The following is a 22,007-nucleotide window of genomic DNA, read 5'->3' on the forward strand; positions in this document are numbered from 1 at the left end:
TCAACCACAGAAGGCCACGATCTTCACAGGTCGAAAGCTAAACAGGCACAGAACTGGGAAAACTGGACAAACCAGCTTGTACAGGGAGGGTAAACGTTCACGTTTCCTTACAGGAAACCAGAGAAGCAAAGCTTGACTGGACACCTACTTGAGGAGGAGAAAATGAGGACTGCAGATGCTGGAGATCAGAGTCGAGTGTGTGGTGCTGGAAAAGCACAGCCAGTCAGGCAGCATCTGAGCAGGAAAAATTAACATTTCAGGCATAAGCTCTTCATCAGGAATTTTCCTGATGAAGGGTTTATTCCCGAAACGTTGATTTTCCTGCTCCTCAGATGCTGCCTGACTGGCTGTGCTTTTCCAGCCCTATACTCTTGAGTCTGGACGTCTATTTAAGCATATTAAAAATTCAGACTCATTAAAAGTAAGTCTAACTTACCAAAGCCCTTTCTCGTTCCAACAATATATTTATCAAGCCCTGTAATATATTAAAACACATCATCCAAAGGAAATAAAAAAAAATGAATTACAATGTCAATCTGAAACAATTTTGAATATTGTTGTACTGCAGTGATATCTACTCAAACAGCAGGTACACTGCTTACCTACTCTAAACCACAGGCCCAGCAGAGTAGGAGTTTAATTCGGGTACATTTAAAAGTTCAAGAAAATTCATTGATATGGACAGGGGAATCTTAATAATACTCATTAAAAGATATACTAATGAGCATGTTCATGAGACTCTCATTAGTGGCAGTCTAAGCATCAAAATATAACAGGCCCAGGGCTCTTCAGATACAATGGAGCATACTTGGCTCTAGACCAGAAAGTCTGAGTTCAAATCCCATCCGCCCCAGGCATGTGTCATTATGTATCTGAATAGGTAATTTATTATATTTTTAGTCAGAGTCAGAGATGTACAGCATTGAAAAAGACCCTTTGGTCCAACTCTTCCATGCCGACCAGATATCCTGAACTAATCTAGTCCCACTTGCAAGCATTTGGTCCATATCCCTCTAAACCCTTCCAATTCATATACCCATCCTCATGATTTTTATAAACCTTTAAACCTGACTCCTCAGCCTACGACCCTCCAACATCTTCTGGCACAGTGGTAGAGTCTCTATCTCTAGACTAGGGTCCCTGGGTTCCAGAACCATTTGCCCTGGATCTGTTGAAACACGTTGATTTATAGTTGTTTCAGTCAATCAATCAATCTAGGGTATAACCTGTGGGGAAAGGTGTCTTGTGGCTCAGTGGTGGTGTCCCTACCCCAAAGCCAGCAGGCATTCAAATGACACACCTTAGACAGGTTGATCAAGAACATTGACAATACGGGCCCACAACTAGTGTCACTGTTGCTAAGACAGTTAGCCCAAAGATTGGGAGCCATTTTGCTGTAAAAATATTACATTAATAGACATTCCATAACCATTCACATGGGCGTAATCATGCATTTAACCAGAAAGGTTTTCAGCACAGGAGAAGGATAACATTCAGCTCATTGTGCCAGGTGAGCTCTTTACTCAAGCAATGCAAAATTAATTGCACGGTCTGGTATTTTCCCCATAGCCTTGCACTTTACCTGATTTCAAACATTTAGTTTGTTTTCCAATGAAAGACTAGTCTCCCTCTGGTGGGCAAAAAGAATCCATGCTTCAAACAACTTGCATACCAAGGCAGATTCCAAAATCTCTGAAGCGAATTGACTAGTCTACTAAAGAAAAAGCGTGGCAAACATCTACTAGTGTTCAGGGTGGGGAAAACTAACTGAGCCATTCTTCATAGACAGCTGACATGAACATGATAAGTTAAGTTATCTTCTGTTCTGCATGGTTCTCACTCTCCCTTGAAACTTTCTGATCTTCACAAGATATTTGTATTCCTACTCCAGGATATTGCTTCCCTAGTCTCTGACAGCAGTTATATTCACACAACGAATGAGTCAGATTATAGAAATGGCCACATTTGCTGACCCCCAACAGGCTATAAGTTCCACCGTTTAACCGAGGCATTGTATGTATGACCCACATTGGAAATGAAAATACTCACTGTGTGATGATCAGCATGCATATGGGAAACAAAGATGGCTGACAAGTTACAGAGGATCACATCCACATCATTGCCATAATGACGACAGAGCTGTCCAAAAGTGCCTTCACCACAATCTAACAATACAGAGCAAGTCGCGCTAAAGGAAGTTTTAAAAAAGTCTTATTAGAATCAAAAGGAATTTTGTACCAGGAGTGAACTACTCTTTTTTCACTCTGAAACAATCTGCTGACATTCTACCTTTGTGCTAATGAGATCAGAAGAAAATGGTGGCTATTTCATAAGACTATTATTGATGGTATTCTTTAATAAGGACAAAAACTCCTGTTTATAGAACAACTACTAGTACAGAGCTCTGAAAATAGAGAAAGGAGACTAAAAAATAACTTTGTACTGCTGGCAAAAACAAAAAAGAGCATTATCAACTGTCTTTCTTCAAACCACATACAAGACAGAAAATGACTTTGCTTTAAAATTTACTCCAACTTATGCATTTTTCATTTAAGAAAAAGATATCTGCAAACTTACCACGCATTTTAACTACATTCAACATAGCAAAATATCTAAAGACATGGTTATGAAACAAAAATATGATACTGAGCCAAGCAAGGAGATATTAGGAGAGACAGCAAAAAAGTGAAAGAAAACAAAGCAGCAAAGCACAAATTGGGACTTTTTAAAATCCAACTACAACTGAATGTTCCCTTCTGCGTCTGCAATGCGAATTTTGATGAACAGAAGAAATGATGTGTAAAAAAAAACACTTACTTAATGTTTAGAATGATAGAGCTAACGTTTCGGATTTTCATTGGGATGGCAGATCCAGTTCCAAGGAAAACCACCTCAGGGTACTTGTCCATGTGCCCTAAGAATGCAAACAGGGGATATTTTACCATTAGACATCACCGACTGGCAACTAAGAGTTACAAAATACACATGCATTTTAAAAAAACTACAAAGAAAAAAGGTGATAGTAAATAAGACAACCAAGTAAACTATAAGACAGAGACGGGCTCACTGCATGCACACACCATAATCCAGACAGTTTGATTTTATGGTACGTAAATGACAGATGTTGTAAAAAGCAATACATGATTGTTCCTTTGTTGAGCTGCCTAATTAATCAGGGATATTGGCAAATAACAACAAGATTAAAGTCCAAGCACTGAAGCTAGTTCACAATTTAACATGTTATTAAATCATCTTTGTTTCCCCCCTGGGCATTATATATCAGTTAATTAATTGGAAAACACAGGAGATTTAATAGTGGTGGATAATCGGTGGGAAATACCATTGACAAATTGATGGCACAAAAATAAAAGTCACTGGTTATGTGGAGCAGCTCTTCTGGATTAAAAAAAACTTATTTCAAGGGGGCTTTCGTGGCACAGTGGTAATGTACATACCTCTCTTCTAGGAGGCCGAGATTCAAGTCCAACATACTCCGGAGGCTTGTCATTACATCTCTGAACAGGTTAACTATTCGATCTAGGAGTATAACGATGCTCAAGCTAATCAATCACCAGTCGTCTCTCTCCCACTCTCTCTCTGATGAGGACAGCTCTACAAGGTGCCTTTGGGGTGCAGGGATAACCTTCCCTCTGATTCAGGAAGTCAAGGTTCAAAGTACCAGCAGCTTCCGAGGTGTGCCACACCATGTCTGAGCAGTTTGATTGAAATAACTGTCATCTAAACACCTAGCTCATCATTCAAATGTATTGTGGAATCAGTTGAAAAACAACAACAAAACATTCCTATTTGAACTGACAAGTTCCTTCAGGAACAAACTGTGGCCAGCTCAGTAAGGAGGCTTGGGCAACTAAAGATTTTTCTCTGCCAAAATAGTGACATTTGAAGTGCAACTATTGGCACACCTCCTTTACCATTGGTAGAAGTCCCTCTTAATGGTGCAATTATGTCAAGTGTAGCAAAAATTATGTGAGCAAACACAAAAATTTGAAGTAGAGGGTGATTGATAACAGTGGCCATTCATTTGCTAACTGTGACACACTACAGGTACATCAAGACAATAACAGCACAGCAACTTAACAGAAAGAGCAACCCAGAACCAGCCATATCCTTGAGAAAATAAGGGCAGCCCAATCACTTACCTGATGAAACAGTAGGGTCTGCTGACAATAATTTTTTACACTCTTTGACTTTCTCCAAGAAGCCTGGAATTTCTGTAGCTTCTTTAATGAACTCCTCAGTGTCATCTGCAACTACAGCTTCTCTGAAAATAGCACAGAAAATACAGCTTGCAGTTAATGTACAAAATGACAAGGCACAACATCTCTTTGGCAATGCTTCACAAATTGAAGTATCCCTTTTTTTTAAAAAAGCAACAGCCTTTATGACCCACAATCTGCCATGGCTAGCCTAGAATTGTCATAAGGTACTTGCTTAAATTTAAAACTCAATATAAGTTGGCTGCACGATAGAGCTGTCTAAAGTGGCAGCAATGATACTGAAGTTTAAACCTCCCCAGCCCCACAGGAACAGATCATGGGGTTGGCGTTGGGACCACAATGCAGGACTGTTTACTACTGGGCAGTGATGATTTGATTTCTCACTTTTGCAGCCTCACAGAGCAGAAATAGGAAGATTCTACTAATATAGGGTCAAAGCACAAGAAACTTCCAGAAATGAGAACTGTGTAGAAAATAAAACAATGCAAGTGACATCAATACAAGATATTGGCACCATGACATCAGCTGATATATAACACAGAAATATCAGAGGACAAGATTAGTTGTGTCTACCCATAGACACAGACAAAGGTCAACTCTTCATGTAGTTTCTGCTTTTCTGATGTACAGCTCTGTCAAGTCTTGAAACTTTGATTGTTAAAACTTTCTTCACTCAAAGTATGTACGGTTTAAACTTCAGTATCATTGCTGCCACTTTACACTTATTAACTGTTTTTGCCAGGTTCAGTAAAGAGTGAAGATAGGTTTAGTGTGAGAGGGGAAAGATATAAGAGAGACCTAAAGGGCAACTTTTTCACACAGAGGGTGGTGCATGTGTGGAATGGGTTGCCAGATGAAGTGGTAAGCCAGGGACTGTACAATTGCAGCATTTAAAAGGCATCTGGATGGGTATAGGAATAGGAAGGGTTTGGAGGAATGTGGGCCGGGTGCTGGCAGGTAGAACTAGTTTGGGTTGGGATATCTGGTCGGCATGGACAAGTTGGACCGAACGGTCTGTTTCCGTGCTGTACGTCTCTATGACTCTATGCTTGGAAGAAACCAGACTGAAATTTACAGATGCGTTTCAATTGCCTTGTAGAATGACAATCAGTCAAGCTGATTGGAGGAATCTTTTAAATTTTGGGTATGTCAGGAAACCTGAATCTTACCCTTTATTTTAAGGAGCAATCAACAGGAGAGCACAACAAATATGGGTTAGATATAAACACATGGATAGGGGTAATACACTGTTCAGTATAATAACAATCATCAGAAAAAAAATGACAAAACCTCCAGCTATACACAATGACATGCAAGTTGTGGGCTAGTCTTCAGGAAAGACTCATGGGCGGCACGGTGGCACAGTGGTTAGCACTGCTGCCTCACAGCGCCTGAGACCCGGGTTCAATTCCCGACTCAGATGACTGACTGTGTGGAGTTTGCACGTTCTCCCCGTGTCTGTGTGGGTTTCCTCCGGGTGCTCCGGTTTGCTCCCACAGTCCAAAGATGTGCGGGTCAGGTGAATTGGCCATGCTAAATTGCCCGTAGTGTTAGGTAAGGGGTAAATGTAGGGGTATGGGTGGGTTGCGCTTCGGCTGGTCGGTGTGGACTTGTTGGGCCGAAGGGCCTGTTTCCACACTGTAAGTAATCTAACCTAATCTAAAGTCTGCTCCGCCATTCAATCATAGCTAATAAGTTTCTCAAACTCATTCTCCCTCAGTGTTAAATATACTCAAAGACCTGGCCTCCACAGCCTTCTGTCACAATTAATTCCATAGACACTCACTCTCTGGCTGAAGAAGTTTCTCCTTCTCTCTGTTCTAAAAGGTCTTCCCTTTACTCTAAAGCTGTGCCCTTTGGTCCCAGTCTCTCCTACCAATGGAAACATCTTCCCAACATCTACTCTATCCAGGCCATTCAGTATTCTGTACCCTTCAATCAGATCCCCCTCCCTTCATCATTCTAAACTCTATCAAGTACAATCCCAGAGTCCTCAAATGTTCCTCATATGTTCAGCTTTGCATTCCTGGAACCATTCTTGTGAACCTTCTCTGAACACGCTCCAGGATCAGTGCATCCTTCCTGAGATAAGAGTCCTAAAACAGCGCACAATACTCCAAATGTGGTGTCACCAGAGCTTTATAGAGTCTCAGACATAGACCCCTGCTTTTATATTCACGTCCTCTCAAAATAAATGCCATCATTGCATTTGCCTTCCTAATCACTGGCTCAACCTGTAAGTTTACCTTGAGAGAATCTTTGACTAGAACTCTCAAGTCTCTTTGTACTTCAGACTTCTGAATTTTCTCCCCATTTAGAAAGTAGCCCATGCCTCTATTCTTCCTACCAAAGTGCCTGACCTCACACTTTCCCAAATGGTACTCCGCCTGCCACTTCTAACCTGTCTAAATCCTTCTGCAGCTTCCCCGCCTCCTCAATGCTACCTGTCCGTCTCCCTATCTTTATATCATCTGCAATAATGCCCTCAGTTCCTTCATCAAGATCATTAATGTATAAAAGGTGAAAAGTTGCGGTTTCAATACGGACCCTTGTGGAACACCACTTGTCAGCGGCTGCCATCCTTTTATCCCCACTTTCTGCCAGACAGCCAAGCTTTTATCCATGCTAGCGCTTTGCCTCTGACAACGTGTGCCCTTATCTCATTCAGCAGCCTCCTGTGTGGCACCTTGTCAAAGGCCTTCATGCGATCCAGGTAAAGAACATCCATTTGCTCTCCTTGGTCTAACATGCTTATTACTTCCTCAAAGAATTTGAGCCGATTTGTCAGGCATGACCCCTTCATGATGAAACCACACTGACTTTGCCCTATTTTACCACACACTTCCAAGTGTGGAGTAATCTCTTCCTTCACTATGGATTCCAGGATCTTTCCCACGACCAAGGTTAGGCTAATTGGTCTGTAATTTTCCATCTTTTGCTTTACACCCTTTTAAACAGGGGTGTCATGTTCGCCATGTTCTAGTCCTCTGGGACGCTCCCCGATTCTAGTAATTTCTGAAAGATCACCACTAACATCTCCACTACCTCTTCCGCTATCTCCTTGGAAACTCTGGGGTGTAGTCCATCTGCTCCAGGTGATTTATCCACCTTCAGGCCATTCTGTTTTTCTGGCACCTGCTCCCTAGTGATGGCCACCAGGTCTGCCATCTCACTCTCTTGAATTTTTGGGATATTAGTCATGTCTTCCACTGTGAAGACTGACACAAAGTCATTATTCAGTTCCTCAGGCATTTCTTTGTTCCCCACTACTATTTCTCCAGTGTCATTTTCCAGCAACCCAATGTCCATTTTTGCCTCTCTTTTGCCCTTTATCTAAAAGAATATCTAAAGAAACTCTTGCAGTCTTCCTTTACATTACTGGCTAACTTACCCTCATGTTTAATCTTCTCCATTCTTTTTGTTTTGTTGCCCTCTGTTGGGTCTTTGTAAGCTTCCCAATCCTCTGGTTTCCCACTATCCTTCACCATATTATATAGCTTTCTCTTTTGCCTTTATGCTATCCCTGACTTTCCTGGTCAGCCATGCTTACCTCATCCTCCCTGTACCATACTTCTTTTTCCTCAGGATGAATCTCTGCTGTGTCTCCTGAATTACTCCCAGAAACTCCTGCCATCGCTGTTTCAATGTCTTTCCTACTAGGTTCCTCTCCCAATCAATTCTCGCCAGCTCCACTCTAATGCCTCTCTAGTTACCTTTATTCAGTTGTAATAACATTACTTCTGATTCTATCTTCTCCCTCTCAAATTGCAGAGTAAATTCAATCATATTATGATCTCTGCCTCCTAAGGGTTTTTTCACCTCAAGATCCCTTATCAAGCCTGCCTCATTGCAAATCTCACTGTATTCCCTGTTTCCTAGAGGGCTCCATCATAAACTGCTCAAAAAGGCAATTCCATGGATATTCCACAAATTCCTTTTCTTGCAATCCACCACCAACCTGATTTTCCCAGTGTACCTGCATGTTGAAAGGCAGTTTAGTTTAATAATTGAATCTACATCATCGTCTGTTGGCGCTCCAGTATGTTTCTGAGATCCTTCATAAGCAGAAGTAAAAGAATTGACATTAACTGGAGTTCAAGTTTTAGATTTCTAAGTCTGACCAATAGCTGAAGGTCCCTACATGTGCCTGAAAAGCTGGGAGATTTTCACAAATAGCCATTGCTTTTGGACGTAATCACTTTTGCGCTTATGACAGAGAAGTTCCATTCAAAATCTTTACACAGCACCTTCCAAACACGCAGGCTTCCATCTAGAAGGACAAGGGCAGCAGACACATGGGAATATCAGCACCTGCAGTTTCCCCTCCAAGCCACCCTGACTTAGAAAAAAATAACATGAGCTATTCAAAAGAGGAAAGAAGGTGACTTAAAATAAGAACAATAAGCACAATTTCAGTACATTGAGAATGGATCTGGTCCAAGTAAAATTAAAATCAATGATTTGCTGGTAAAACTATCTCAGAGCAAGAGCTCTTTTGATGACAGGTTTCATTTACAGATGGATTGGAGCAAGGCCTATTCTGTGTAAAATGTAAGGTGGTCTGGACAAAGCAGGTAGGGAGAAACCATTGCCGTTAGGAACCACATGGCACTGATCAAAGATATACAGCAACCGGAGAAAAGCAACATCTTCCACACAACAGTCTGAAAGGTACCACCTGCGTTTGGTGACAGTGGATTCAACTGCTGGAAAAACAGATTTACAATTAATTGAAGAGGAAAAACGAACTCCATGGGTACAGAGAAAGGGTGGGGCGGTGAGAATATTTGAGATGCTCAGGCAGAGAGCTGGCACACACAGGAAGCTCCGACTGGTTTCCTCCTGTCTGCAGCTGTTGTGTGCGCTGATAAACCATTACAACTGACCTTTTGAAACACATCGTACAGGATAGCTAAGACCAATCAAGAAAGCAGGGCAAGGTTTAGGCTCTTCAAACAAACAGCCAGCAAGGTATAAACTCAGTTCCAATTTGGTGACAGAGTAGGATGCTTCAGCCAGAGTTTACTGACTCCATTATTGCTTTTCTCCCCTCTCATTCCTTCTTAGACGTCCTAAACTCCGTGCCAACCTAGCGTGGCGTCCTCCCAGCCGGACTGTCGCCCACCTCAGCATGGGATGGTTTCTTGGTCCAGCATGGGCTGTCAGTTCTCAAGAGGATTCCAGAGCAGTCTCTCGGCCTGGAGTTGAAGTTTGGTGCAGTCTGGAGGCTAAGTGTCAGTGTGGACCGGGTTGGAAGAACTGTTGCTCTGAACCTTTTATTTTCTCATTTATTCCAACACAGGAGTTTTTATTTTTTTTAATTTTTCTAAGTTTTTTCTTCCTCAAAACTTGTACTGAAGAATGAGTACCTCGGAACGTTGTACCCAAGACGGCACCTTAAGTGTCGACTTGCAAACTTTTTAAAGTACTCATTGGAGTTTGTGATAATAAAGCTGATTTAATTTGAACAATTGCTTACTTCTGCTCTACAACCATGAGAAATTGTCAAGTCAACTTATTTATACCAACACTTCTGCTCCAAATGGATCTCCTGCCAGTTGTCTTCATCTAATCCCATCAGCATGATCTTTTTATCACCCTCACATGCCTCATCACCTGCTCTAGCATTTGCCTCTGCATTTCATTGCTGTCACATTTCCACATCTTAATCACATTTTTGGCCACGTTTCTCCTCAAATCCCTAATGGATTTATTGATGACTACCTTATATTTGTGACCTCTGGGTATCGATCTGTTTCCTTTTTAATATAGTGCATGAACACAGCTAAATTGTCAAAGCAACAAACATTTTGTTTCATACCCCACACAGGTACAGAAAAGCATACAAACAAAAATCTGAGAAAAGGAGGACAGAAGAGCTCGGTTTTCAGAGACTATATTTTAGCTTCTGGTTTTGCTCAGTTCACTGCAGTCTCCAGAGGATGACCACAATAAAAAAAAAAGGTCAAACTTACGTGAACTGACCTTTGCCATTCAAACCTAGGCCTCAGCTGGTACTTCAGCAAACATTCACCTCGAACAGTCGGCATATTGAGAGAGGCCGGCTCTTCCTGAAACCAAAAGTTGGAGAATTATCGGTATTCATTGAATCAAAACAAAACGTTAAAATTCAGTAAAATTCTAATTTCCTCCTTTATTTGTAAATACAGAGGAACCTTGATTATCCGGCATTCGATGAATCGAACTTCAGATTATCCGAACAAGGTCGCAAGTTCCCGGCGCTTGGCTAACAACGTTATCCGGCATTTAATTAACCGAGCAAAATACTCCCCAGCCCTGTCCTTCGGATAATCAAGGTTCCTCTATATATACTATTCCTACATTGCACCTACATTGCATCCAATTTTACCCAATTGAATGCTAATTAGCTTCCAATCGTGACTATTGCTTTATTTAAAAAGCGGAGTCTATTAGCGAAATGGCTGTGGAATTGAAACTTAAGCCGAAACATTGTGCTTTGCTTCTCAGATTTTTAAAGCATTCTCGCACTTGGCATAGTGAGCATAGCAGGTCAATATCAACATCATTGTAAGCACATCAGGTTGCACATTAAAATACATTCTGGAAAAGAGTGAAGAATAAGCCAGACATAAGATGACTAAAGCAATGCCTGAGAAAGGCTGCCAGTAGTTTACATTGCACATTTGCTTCATTGGTTTTGAGAGGTATATTGCGTCCTATTTTGTTTTGAAGAGAGGGTTTTCAGCCAGAGGTACTGAATTGCCTCTTCCAGCCTCAGGTGACTGTTTGCGTGGAGTTTGCACATTCTCCCAGTGTTTGCGTGGGTTTCTTCCGGTTTCCTCCCACAGTCCAAAATGTGCGGGTTAGGTGAATTGGTCATGCTAAATTACCCATAGTGATAGGTGCATTAGTAGGGAGTAGGTGAATGGGTCTGGGTGGGTTACTCTTCAGAGGGTCGGTGTGGACTTGTTGGGCTGAAGGGCCTGTTCCTGCGCTGTAGGGAACTTAATCTAATCCAAATTAACCACTTGAGACACCTTCAGGCGTTTTGGTTTACAGACTTGGAACAATAGAAGCAGTATGAATGGGTGGAGTCAGGCTCCCACAGAACATGGCTTTATTGAGCTTTCAGTAATTGGAGTTTTCAAGTTTGTTGTGAAATCGGTTTCACCTCTCTCCACCAGAATTTTCTCTTGGTGTTCTTTTCCCCTGGACTCTGGAGAAACATCGTATGCAAGAAAATCTATTTACTGCACTGGCCTTTGCCAAGGATGTGTCTAAGGATTGTTACTATACTAGAATAGTTGCTGTTTGGTAGTTAAACAATCTATTAATGGAGTTAAAGTTATTCTAATTCTTCTTTCTTTTCTTTGTACATTAACTGTAGGATTAGAACAAAACGCTTAAAGCCATGTATTGTGACCAATCAAATTACATCACAAAAACAGAACCTTACACTTGTCTTTTAAATAAGATAAAAGTTAGATGTAGACTATCTCCTTGATATATTGAATGGGGTTCGGTCTGCTCCATAATGATGCACTTTTTAAAAAAAAAAGTCCCTCTTTTCCCTCTTCATCGGGAAAAGAAATGCTCAGATCCAGTGCCACACCATCAACATCACGACGTGGGCAGGCCTCTGCGCCAGTGTGTTCTTCTCCTTTAATCTGCACCATTTTTGACATTAGATAGACTGCTGCCCCAGGCTAACATCCCAGATAAAACCTTTATCTGATTGAAGAGGCACTTTAGTGGGGATTACAGAAGAAAGTCCGGAGGGAAAGAGACTCATTCCCAGTCAACATGCCAGTGAATAATCGATACACACTCCATTTCTTAGTGCATTGTAGGATACAGGACAATCTCGATTATCCAAATGAGACGGATTGTTCAGAGAATGAATAGCGTTTTTACAGGAACTGGAGATCTTGTTCAGATAATCCAAAATTCATATAACTGATGTTCGGATAATCGAGATTGTTCTGTATACGGCTGCTGCTACCAAGCAAAATTGAAAAAAAGGGGGCAAGTAGCTCAGTGTTGAAAATGTGTTGCTGGAAAAGCACATCAAGTCAGGCAGCATCCAAGGAGCAGGATAATCGACATTTCGGGCATGAGCCCTTCTTCAGCATCTGCAGTCCTCAGTGTGTGACCACTCTTCCCTCCTTTATTGACAGACACCCACCATAAATACTCATTATCCCCCTATAAATCCACAGCCTCAGACCTTGAAACACATTGCTACCTCAATCCGAAAGGTTTTCAGTAAGGGGAAGATCTCTGGGTGAATTAGATGGAGTTGGGTCTGGATCTTGTGGCTGCGTAGGTTATGCACAGATTGATTGTGTTCATTGAGGATCAGGTGTTCAGTGGTCGGTCCGAACCTGTGGATGGAGTGAAGTATGAGAGAGAGATGGGGAATAAAACCACCAAGATAAACAAGCACTCATCACCATACTTAAAATACAGCAAGCACAGGTGTCTATCAGGACTGGCATGCATCAAATTCAGTCTAAGTATATTCAGACATCTAAAGAGCTGGAATAAAGAAACAAACTCGAGGAATTAAGGGCTACAGGGAGAACGCTGGTAAGCGGAGTTGAAACGCCCATCAGCCATGATTGAATGGCGGAGTGGACTCGATGGGCCGAATGGCCTTACTTCCACTCCTATGTCTTAAGGTCTTAAACTTGGACACTGATTTTTCAGTGTGTCATTAAGACACAATGAATCTCTAAAAATCAGGAGGGGGAGCCTGGATACAGAAGACATACCCCTATAATTGACAAATCTTATTTTTGACAGTAAGGGTGGCGAGAATTCATGCAGCAGGGAAACCCCAGGGCTAAAGTTCAAAGAGACACTGTAGCAAGGACCTTAACCTACAGTGAAAGAGATTTTTTTAAAAAAATCTGTGGCAGAGTAGAAATAATGGTCTTGTGAGATCTGTATAATGTTGAAGTGCTCATATATAGATGTTCATCTTTGTTTTAAAAAATTAGCCAAAATAATCTGCTTGCCTGAATTAGTGAAGGATTTTAAAACTAAATGTTATCTAGCAATTGCAACAGTCATTCACTGACTTTACTGAAGGGCCATTCTTATGTCAATATTAATGCTTGGTTGCTTTCTATAAAGCTTAATTATCGCAGCAATGTGTTCCCAAGTCTCAATCTGATTGACAGCTCAAGGAATTGCTGTCTAAGCATGGCATTGTGAGAAAAAGTCCAGAGAGATAAACACTATTGAGGTTTTTTTAAAAAAAGGACAACAATATTTATGCAACTTATCAAATGTAACAGAATACTGCACAATGTAAAATATGCTGATTTCTATCACCTACTGAAAACATTATGCAGACTTTTACTGTCAATAAACAAAGACATTATTGACATATTGCAGTTCACAGCTGCTGACCATTAACAAAGAAAATTTACCAAAATACAAGTGACAAATGGTTTAGAACAACATTTGGGAATGCTGAATCCAGAACTAAACAGGTACTTAAAGTTATCTTGACAGAATTAAAACTAAGAAAAAGCAATACTTTTGACCAGGAGTTTAAAACAGCCTTTCCAAGAAAGCACGTGGTGCAAGGTAAATGACCAGAAAGTTCACTGGGGAGGTGCTCAATGAAAAGTGGGTTTATCAAGTTAGGTGTTATGTCTAAATGGGAGGGAAAAAGAACAAATGACCAAGGTCCCAGATTTTGTTCAGTTGGGAAGAAATGATTCACATCAGCAAAGTTTATGTTTTGGTAGTCTCCAGGTCATCAAAGCTGGAAAGAAGTCAAACTACTCCAACAGTTTTACTGGGCAGGGCTTTTCACAAGTTCAGTTTGGGGAGAAAAAGGTCAGTGAATGAATCAGCACCTGCATAACTCAGGTCAGTGTAATTAAATCTGGTCAGAGTGCAGACAGTCTGAAAACAGATGTTTTCAACCTTCTCAGTCGAGTAAGAAATTAGTCAGTTAAAATAGGCAAACTTCACTGGTGTGGAGCGGGGTGTCTCTAAAGAATACTGCTCGGGGCAAGAAAAGCACAATTTAATTTTGCTGTTTAAATGAAAGATCTTTCCAAATTGTTTATTTATTTCCCCCACATGTCTGAAGAATCCATGTTCTTTTGTTAAAAGCACATTGAACGCATTAATGCAAGGCTGACAGTAGCCAGATCACAAAAAACCTACAATCCATTAACCGAGGATTCATTGTGAGATCTGACAGCAGAGCATTCTTTATGAGCTGAATGGTCCACTTCTGCTCTTTCATCTTTTGGTTTTGATGCAGTATCACTATCATTTCAAATAGGAAGAAAGTAATCCCAGAAGTCATCTTGAGCAATATTTGCTTTGTCTTTTTTTTACTTCTATGTTGAATAACGATTAGTCCCTCATCCCCACAGAGCAATGGAGTTAAGCCAACATAGCAAACTTCACAAAATTGAATTACCTCTCCATCCATGATTTATAAATGTTATTTTCCAAAACAGACTCAGGCGTCATGTGAACAACTAATGCAGCAGGGCTTTCAGAACCTCCAGTTTGATACCTGCAATAAAAATGATGTTAATAAAAAACAAGTCGGAGACACAAGATTACAAGTACATTGCCCAGCTTCCTAATGGTACTGCTTTAACAAAGCACAGATATGTTACAGCCTGACACTGCCTGCAAATTGAAAAGACAACTCTTATGTATAATGCATCAAGATAGGTCTGTCAGAAACTACTGAGGCAAATCAAGAAAACAGGGCTACAACGGTAAAGGGCAGGCAATCATCTGACTATTCGGCCTTTAGCAGTGAAATGATGAATAATGGGTCCAAAAGACCAGACGGAAATACATGTATTCTCACCAGTCATCATTTAGGTTGGAAAGCTATAGTTTCAAAATCCTTTTGCTTAGAGAGTAGAGAAATTCTAAAGAGGTTCATGTCTGGATTTATGTTCTCCAAAACATGAGATTTCCAATGCTACTAACAATTGTTTCAGGAAAGTCATGACAATCCACTCACTTGCGGAGTTGTTCATTCTCACACATGGGCTCAATAAAGTTCTGACTGGGACATTCCAACACAACAAATGTGGGTCCTGGATCAGCAGGTGTACACACTTCATCAGGGTGGATCTGCAAAATAGGATAAATGAGACTTAAGCATCAAACATAACTTAGATTCTTTCAATTAACATAAAACACTGAGTGTCTCGAGTGACATAATGGGAAACAACAGGTCAAGTAAAGGTCTATCAAGTATTTAAGCATGGATGAATTCTACCTTAGGAATGCTGAACTCTTATACTGAGCAAACTTAGGAAGGAGAAAATTAAGAATGGGAAATTGCTGCAACCTTCCATGATTAGCATCAAATAGGTAAGTACTTGTCAAGATTAGAGTGGTGCTGGAAAAGCACAGCAGGTCAGACAGCAGCTGAAGAGCAAGAAAATCCTCAGGGCTGATGAAGGGCTTTTGCCGGAAACGTCAATTTTCCTGCCCTCGGATGCAGCTTGACCTGCTGTGCTTTTCCAGCACCACTCTAATCTTGACTCTGACCTCCAGCATCTGCAGTACTCACCTTCATCTAGTTAAGTACTTGTGTTGGGTCTTTGTAGATATTTCTCAATTTAGCTCTTCAGATGTGTTATGACATATCTGAAGCAGGTGACGCTTGAGGCATTTAGAATTAGATCTTATTGTCACATGTACTCAAGAACAGAAGTACATGAATACAGTGAAAAGTGTACAAGCTCGCCATTCTCAGGCACATCTTGACTACAAAACCAGAATCTCAAAAATACCAGAAATAAAAGAAAACCAAAAAAAGGTAAGAAAAACATCCAGATCTCAAAGTCTAAATCTTATGTCCACAAAAGGTTTATATTCAGGAGCTCTATTGAATGTTTTATAGCAAGTTTGGCTCCAACAGGCATACAATATGACGACTTATTTAAAAGCAGAAGGAACTTGAAATTATTCGCAAATACTGGTCAAATTGAACTCATTGGCAAAGCTGTTGAAAAGAAAACAGTCCATATAGCCATTCTAAATGGCAACCACTCTCTGAGCCCTCAGCACACTTTCTAACAGATAAGCTCTCTCAGATACACCAATGAAGAATGTCATTATTGTTTCTCTCCACAGATGTCCTGTTTGCACCAATTTTAAAAAATGTGAGGACCTTATGCATGCATTAACATCACGGCAATAAGAATCTCCATTCCCAATCCAACCACATGCAAATTAATTAATTCAATTTCATGTATTTTGCACTGTCCCCTAATGAATATAATACAAAGCAGAAAGACACAGCCATTAGTGATTTAAGTGTTTTTACTAGAATACTAAGAAAAGTTAAGACAATAACAAGTAGAAGCAGCACACTTCTTCCATATTGCTTGCAGCTTCACCATTATTTATAACACGACTGCGCAAGTACATGTTCATGAATCCAATTCACTGATAAAGTCTGAAGAAAATGACAAACCTCCCTGCCTTCAAACATTACAGTTTTGCCATCTTTCAAAGCAGTAACAATTGGACCAATAGCAGAGGTTCCCCTGAAACACAAAAGCACAGAAAAATAAATACATGTACAGCCTAATAAATAAAGGAGTCAACAAAAGTATTGATGGGTAAACAAGGAGCTAAAAATCTTAATTCAAAATGGAATGTTAGTAAAATTATTTGTTCTCCCTTACCTCTCGGATATAAATCAATGACATGAGAACACACAACAGTGTAAGAACACGTAATGACTTATTTTACAGGGCAGTGTGAAGGTGGAATCTTGGAGAGCTAGAGGGGGAGGGGGTCCCAGATATTTGACATGCTGGATCTACAAACCTGCAACCCAAGTACCACCTCCTTCCTACGAGTTCTCCAGGTCAACAAAAATCAACCATGTTGGATTGCTGAATATGGTTTTAAAAATGCAATAATCAATGGATTTATTTTAAGAATCACTATTAGGTAATAGCTAAGGAATCTATAGAAATCCAATGTTAACAGCATTCAGACAATATATGGCTATATTAAATAAAAACTGAATGCAAACAGCCCCTAACAAACGGATAGTTAATGCGGCAGAGGGACTTTATTGGGAAGTTAAATCTGCTGACAATAGTCTTTGTGCGAAGAAATCAAGTTATTACCGTCTGCTGTGATATGGTACTTCATTAATTTACATCTTTACTCTCAGATGAATAGGTTAGGGGAAAGAGGGTCCTACCCAAAAACAATACATCTCCAATAGCTCTCATTTCCATTCAAGTTTAATTGCTCACATGGATGGTGACTTCTTCCCTGTCTACTTCAGAGGTTCAATAGGACAAAGGCCAGAATACTGCTACTTACACGGGCAGACCAAGCTCCTTTGCCTTCATGACGAGGAAGTTTCCTTTCTTTGGGTGAAGCTGCAAATGAACATTATCCGATTAGAGCAACTCAGTAAAGGGTTGTCTAGACTCTAACTGATCGTCGGCTTGATAGAAACCAGTGCTACTAGGCCTTTCGACTTATCAAGCGTGATTATCTCAGTCCTCTCAAGGATCGCCTCTTTCTGTGCTATATTCAGCCCACAGTGCCAATGCCGGCTCAATGAAAGAGCTCGCCATTCAACCCTGTTCCCCTCAATCATTTCCCAGCCAATTGTCACACAAACTACGTTTCAAAGTTTCTTTTGAAAGTTGTTATTGGAGCTGTGTACATCAGTCCTTCAGGCAGAGCACTTCAGATGGTAAGAACTGACTAAGTGAACAAAATTTTCCCTGCTTCTCCTGTTCCAGTACTACTGCCAGTCACCTGAAATTGGTTAATGAAAAATGCCACTGGAATTGTCTTCACCGTGCTGTGATGACATTAAAGCTTTGAGAGATGCATTTTGGCCTGGTTTTAATTTAGAAGAGAGATTTTGAAACGTAGCTGGAAAGCTGTCTCTTCCAAACCAATAAAGAGCTTGTAAGGCCTTGGATTTTTTTTTGGAAAAAGCTTGAACAAAGAAGCTCATCCCTCTCTGTTAAAGCTAAACCTCTTGGGTTTTCTCTCAGCTGCTAGAATTGCGTGCGAGACGATTTGTTGTACTGAATTTACCTTTGCTAAGGGTGTGTTCAAGGATGTTACTATATTGGAACAGATGTGTTTTGTAGTTAAATAAGTTATTATTCTGTTAAGTTTTCCAGTAGAGTTTCTTCTTTGTATTTTAACTGTAGGGTAAGAATAGAGTATGCTTAACTTAAAGCTGAGTATAGTGTAACCCATCAAATTACATCTGAATAAATGATTAATCACATGTCTAGGGAGACACAGAGAACAGTGTCATCACCACCATCTGCTGCCATTTTAAGTACACCTTACACTTGCTTTTAAATAAAAGTTCGGGCCTAGGCTATCACCTTGAAATATCTGAAAGAGCTTTGGTCAGAGTCACCTGAAATTGGTCACTGAAAAACACCACTGGTATCACATTTATCCTACCAAAACAGCTCCTGATTTTTAATACCTCTACCTGTTTTAATGGGAAAATTCTTAAGTAAACCCCCACCTTGCAGACAAAAGCCACCACCAGGGAAGGATCCCTTGTTGATTTTGGGCTTCTCTCTAGAGAAAAAAAAAGGCAGAAGATTGTCAGCAAAGATTTATAAAGACAGGGAGAGCATCTGACCTCACCAACTTTTAATTTGCTCAACACCCACCATCAATATCATCCCACTGACGAGGAGTGGGCAGCACGGTGGCTCAATGGTTAGCGCTGCTGCCTCACAGCACCAAGGACCCGGGTTCGATTCTCACCTCGGGCGATTGTCTGTGTGGAGTTTGCAAATTCTCCCCGTGTCTGTGTGGGTTTCCTTTCGGTGCTTTGGTTTCCTCCCACAATCCAAAGATGTGCAGGTGAACTGTCCATGCTAAACTGCCCGTGATGGTAAGTGCGTTATTCAGGGTAGGGGAATGGGTCTGGGTGGATTTATCTACAGCGGGTCGGTGTGGACGTGTTGGGCCGAAGGGCCTGTTTCCATACTGGAGGGAATCTAATCTAATCTAGAAAATTGTGCTCAGTTGTTCACTGCCAAGATAAAGGCAGGAGGACTCTGATTTGCTAAGGCAATGTCCTGAGAAATGCATGAGAAAATGGCTGGCACCAGCAACTCAAATTTTACATGAACAACCAACCAAATTATTTTTATTAAAAAAGAAAATATTTAAGGCAATGAATTTCTCTCAACACTGCTCTGCATAAAGATTCCAGCTCACAATCACCCACAAATTAACTACTACTTGAACAAGAAAACACAGGAAATAAGCATGGGCAGGTGATTTGCATTAATAGATTCCCTGGTGACTTTTACCTGGTTTTTTATTCTGGTTTTCTGAAAAACAAGCCTCACCATCCTCCAGGAGCCGTTCTGTGGATTTTGGTGAACGGGTCTGGTCAGTGCTGGCTTTACCAAGTGACAAATTCGGACTCTCTGTACCTCTGCCCTTAGAGGTCAAATTGGCTGCAGTTAAAGAACAAACCCAACTTTACAGCGTGAAGTGAACAAAAAGATCCACAATACTCCTGCAACACACTAGCCCCCAAAAGAAACAACAAACCAAACTATAATTTGAGGTGATTATAGAAAAAGCAGAGTATCTACACATGTTCCAGATACTTTTACAATGATGAATGTCCATCCATCCCCAAGTGTCACAGAACACATTGAGACCTTTATAACCCAGTTACATACTAATTTTTCTCTTTTTGATCAATGGAAAGTGGTCTACAAATTGTATGGAGGCTAAACTGTAATAAATTTAAGGAATAAAGTTGTCGATCTGACAGCACATTAAGTTTGATGAGAGACATATGTAGGGAGACAGCAATTCAGCCCTTTGAGCATGTTCCAGCATTCATTATGATCATGGTTGATCATCCAACAGTACTGAGAGCATAAAAATGATACATTCAAACCAGATCGAGGGTTAATTGGACACAACCATTCAACTACTCATTAAAGTATGTGGGAAACAGGCCAACTACTGAAAGCAGCTTGTTTTGGTTGAGGAAGGACCATGTGAAATGACACTTATGAGAATTGTCCTGTTTGGCCGTCACACAGAGCCACCTGGAAGTGTTTTTCTGGATAGTGGAATATCCGGGAGAGTACTGAAAGTACTACAGAATGATGGTACGACACGTCATCTTAGATTCAAAACACGGTTAACAATCAGGAACTTGGCCCTATTCAGGGGATTTCACCTTGGGCTGGGATTGCGAATGAAGCCAAGAACCCCAGAGTTCTCCAGACCAGCTGTTGTAAAGCAGGCTCCCCAATGGGCAGGGGGCAGTGAGACTCATTATTGAATATGTCTAAAGTACTTTCTACACTCATTAGTTTGCCTAGAACATAGGCAATTGCGATCACACTGCACACTGAGAAAAGCAAAATAGTGTGGATGCTGGATATCTGAAACAAACAAGTTGCTGGAGAACCTCAGTGGATCCATGAGCATCTGTGGAGAGCGAAACAGAGATAACATTTCAACTTGGCAGACGTCTGCAGAGTAGGAGAACTCGAATCTCTACAGATGCCGCCAGACCTGCTGACCCTCTAAAGCATTTCCTGTGCTTGTTGCAACTTTCTCATACTTGTATTTTACTTAAAACTGTTAGATTATTCTAAGTTGCTGGCTTTGTTGATTGTTGTATTGGTTGGACTTTAAGCAAGACTTGTGTTTTTTTTCACCTGCACTTTTACTAATTCATGGCCTGAATATAAACTGCCTGTTGCTTTTTTGCCTTCTTAGCCTCTACAATATATATGTATCTATACGAAGGTTAGCTGTCTCTGTTCTGTCAGTTGAGTCTGGAGAATTCGTCCTGCTCTTCATGAGTTTTATCATCCTATTCTGCAACTTTGTTTGGTTAACATCTGCTGGTTTGGCTCCTGTCTCAAACCCATGCTGTTAGTCAGGGAATTGCGTTTGTTCAAGCCTCATCCCTTGAAAAACACAAGTTTTGAGCGAGGGAAACAGGGTCAGAGTTGACTTGTTGTTTGTGCTGTTTGGCTGTATACTGGCAGGAGCCAGTGAGTTCCAAACCTTTTCCCCTCAAACAGCAGCCGACGTGATTCAAATCTGAAGTGACCAGTAGGAAATAAATCTACTTTTATCACAAATAAAAAGCCAGATACAGGTGGAACTGGATACTTACCAAATATGGGCACCTGATGCACAGTCATCGTCTCATCAGTGTATTCTGAGTGGGTGTATGGGCGAACAGCTGGCAAGAAATGAGCATACTAAAGAGTTATTTGAAAAGATTCATTCACATACACCATAGCAGGTAATAATCATAACTTCACAGGTCCTACCTAAATCTAGTCCTTGTAATGGCCCAGAGAATGACCTGATTGCAGTCAAGAATTTATCCTGTCAAAACAAATTTAAAAACTGGTATTAGTTGATTAATACATAATCTATGAATTCAGCAGCTCAAGGAATTTGCAATATTAAAACCTTGATAAATTTTGAGTATAGCTCATGTAACTGATAAATCACAAGTTGATTTTTTTTTAATGACTAGACTACCAGTTAATTTATTTTACCAATTTAAAACCAAAATTAAAGGTCTGTTCAAAACTCAAAAGGACAAATTCTGAACATTTGTCCAGGCTTTGACTGCTTGATTACATTATGAGTAAAATTAGAATGCCACTTCTTTTGGGTTTGTAATAGTCCAATGCTTCAGTAAAACATAAGAGCATGGCCTTTATAATTGCTGGTATAGAAAATGATTCCTATTTAATAGACAAT

General features: G+C 40.5%; 1 protein-coding gene across 1 annotated transcript in view; it reads right to left on the bottom strand.

Annotated features, from left to right (window-relative positions):
- Positions 1-22,007, bottom strand: part of elac2 (elaC ribonuclease Z 2) — a 54,871-nt gene that overhangs the window by 19,572 nt on the left and 13,292 nt on the right. Inside the window, exons 5-18 of the mRNA XM_060844256.1 lie at positions 21,566-21,623; positions 21,406-21,474; positions 19,559-19,708; positions 18,757-18,812; positions 17,571-17,629; positions 16,702-16,774; positions 15,235-15,347; positions 14,671-14,769; positions 12,466-12,604; positions 10,224-10,309; positions 4,161-4,282; positions 2,818-2,914; positions 2,050-2,188; positions 437-475 (exon numbers count right to left, since the gene is read on the bottom strand). Coding sequence (XP_060700239.1) covers positions 437-475; positions 2,050-2,188; positions 2,818-2,914; positions 4,161-4,282; positions 10,224-10,309; positions 12,466-12,604; positions 14,671-14,769; positions 15,235-15,347; positions 16,702-16,774; positions 17,571-17,629; positions 18,757-18,812; positions 19,559-19,708; positions 21,406-21,474; positions 21,566-21,623 — 1,299 coding nt within the window. The remainder of the gene's footprint in view (positions 1-436; positions 476-2,049; positions 2,189-2,817; positions 2,915-4,160; positions 4,283-10,223; positions 10,310-12,465; positions 12,605-14,670; positions 14,770-15,234; positions 15,348-16,701; positions 16,775-17,570; positions 17,630-18,756; positions 18,813-19,558; positions 19,709-21,405; positions 21,475-21,565; positions 21,624-22,007) is intronic.

Source organism: Hemiscyllium ocellatum, chromosome 25, assembly GCF_020745735.1.
Source record: "Hemiscyllium ocellatum isolate sHemOce1 chromosome 25, sHemOce1.pat.X.cur, whole genome shotgun sequence".
NCBI classification, from domain to species: domain Eukaryota; kingdom Metazoa; phylum Chordata; class Chondrichthyes; order Orectolobiformes; family Hemiscylliidae; genus Hemiscyllium; species Hemiscyllium ocellatum.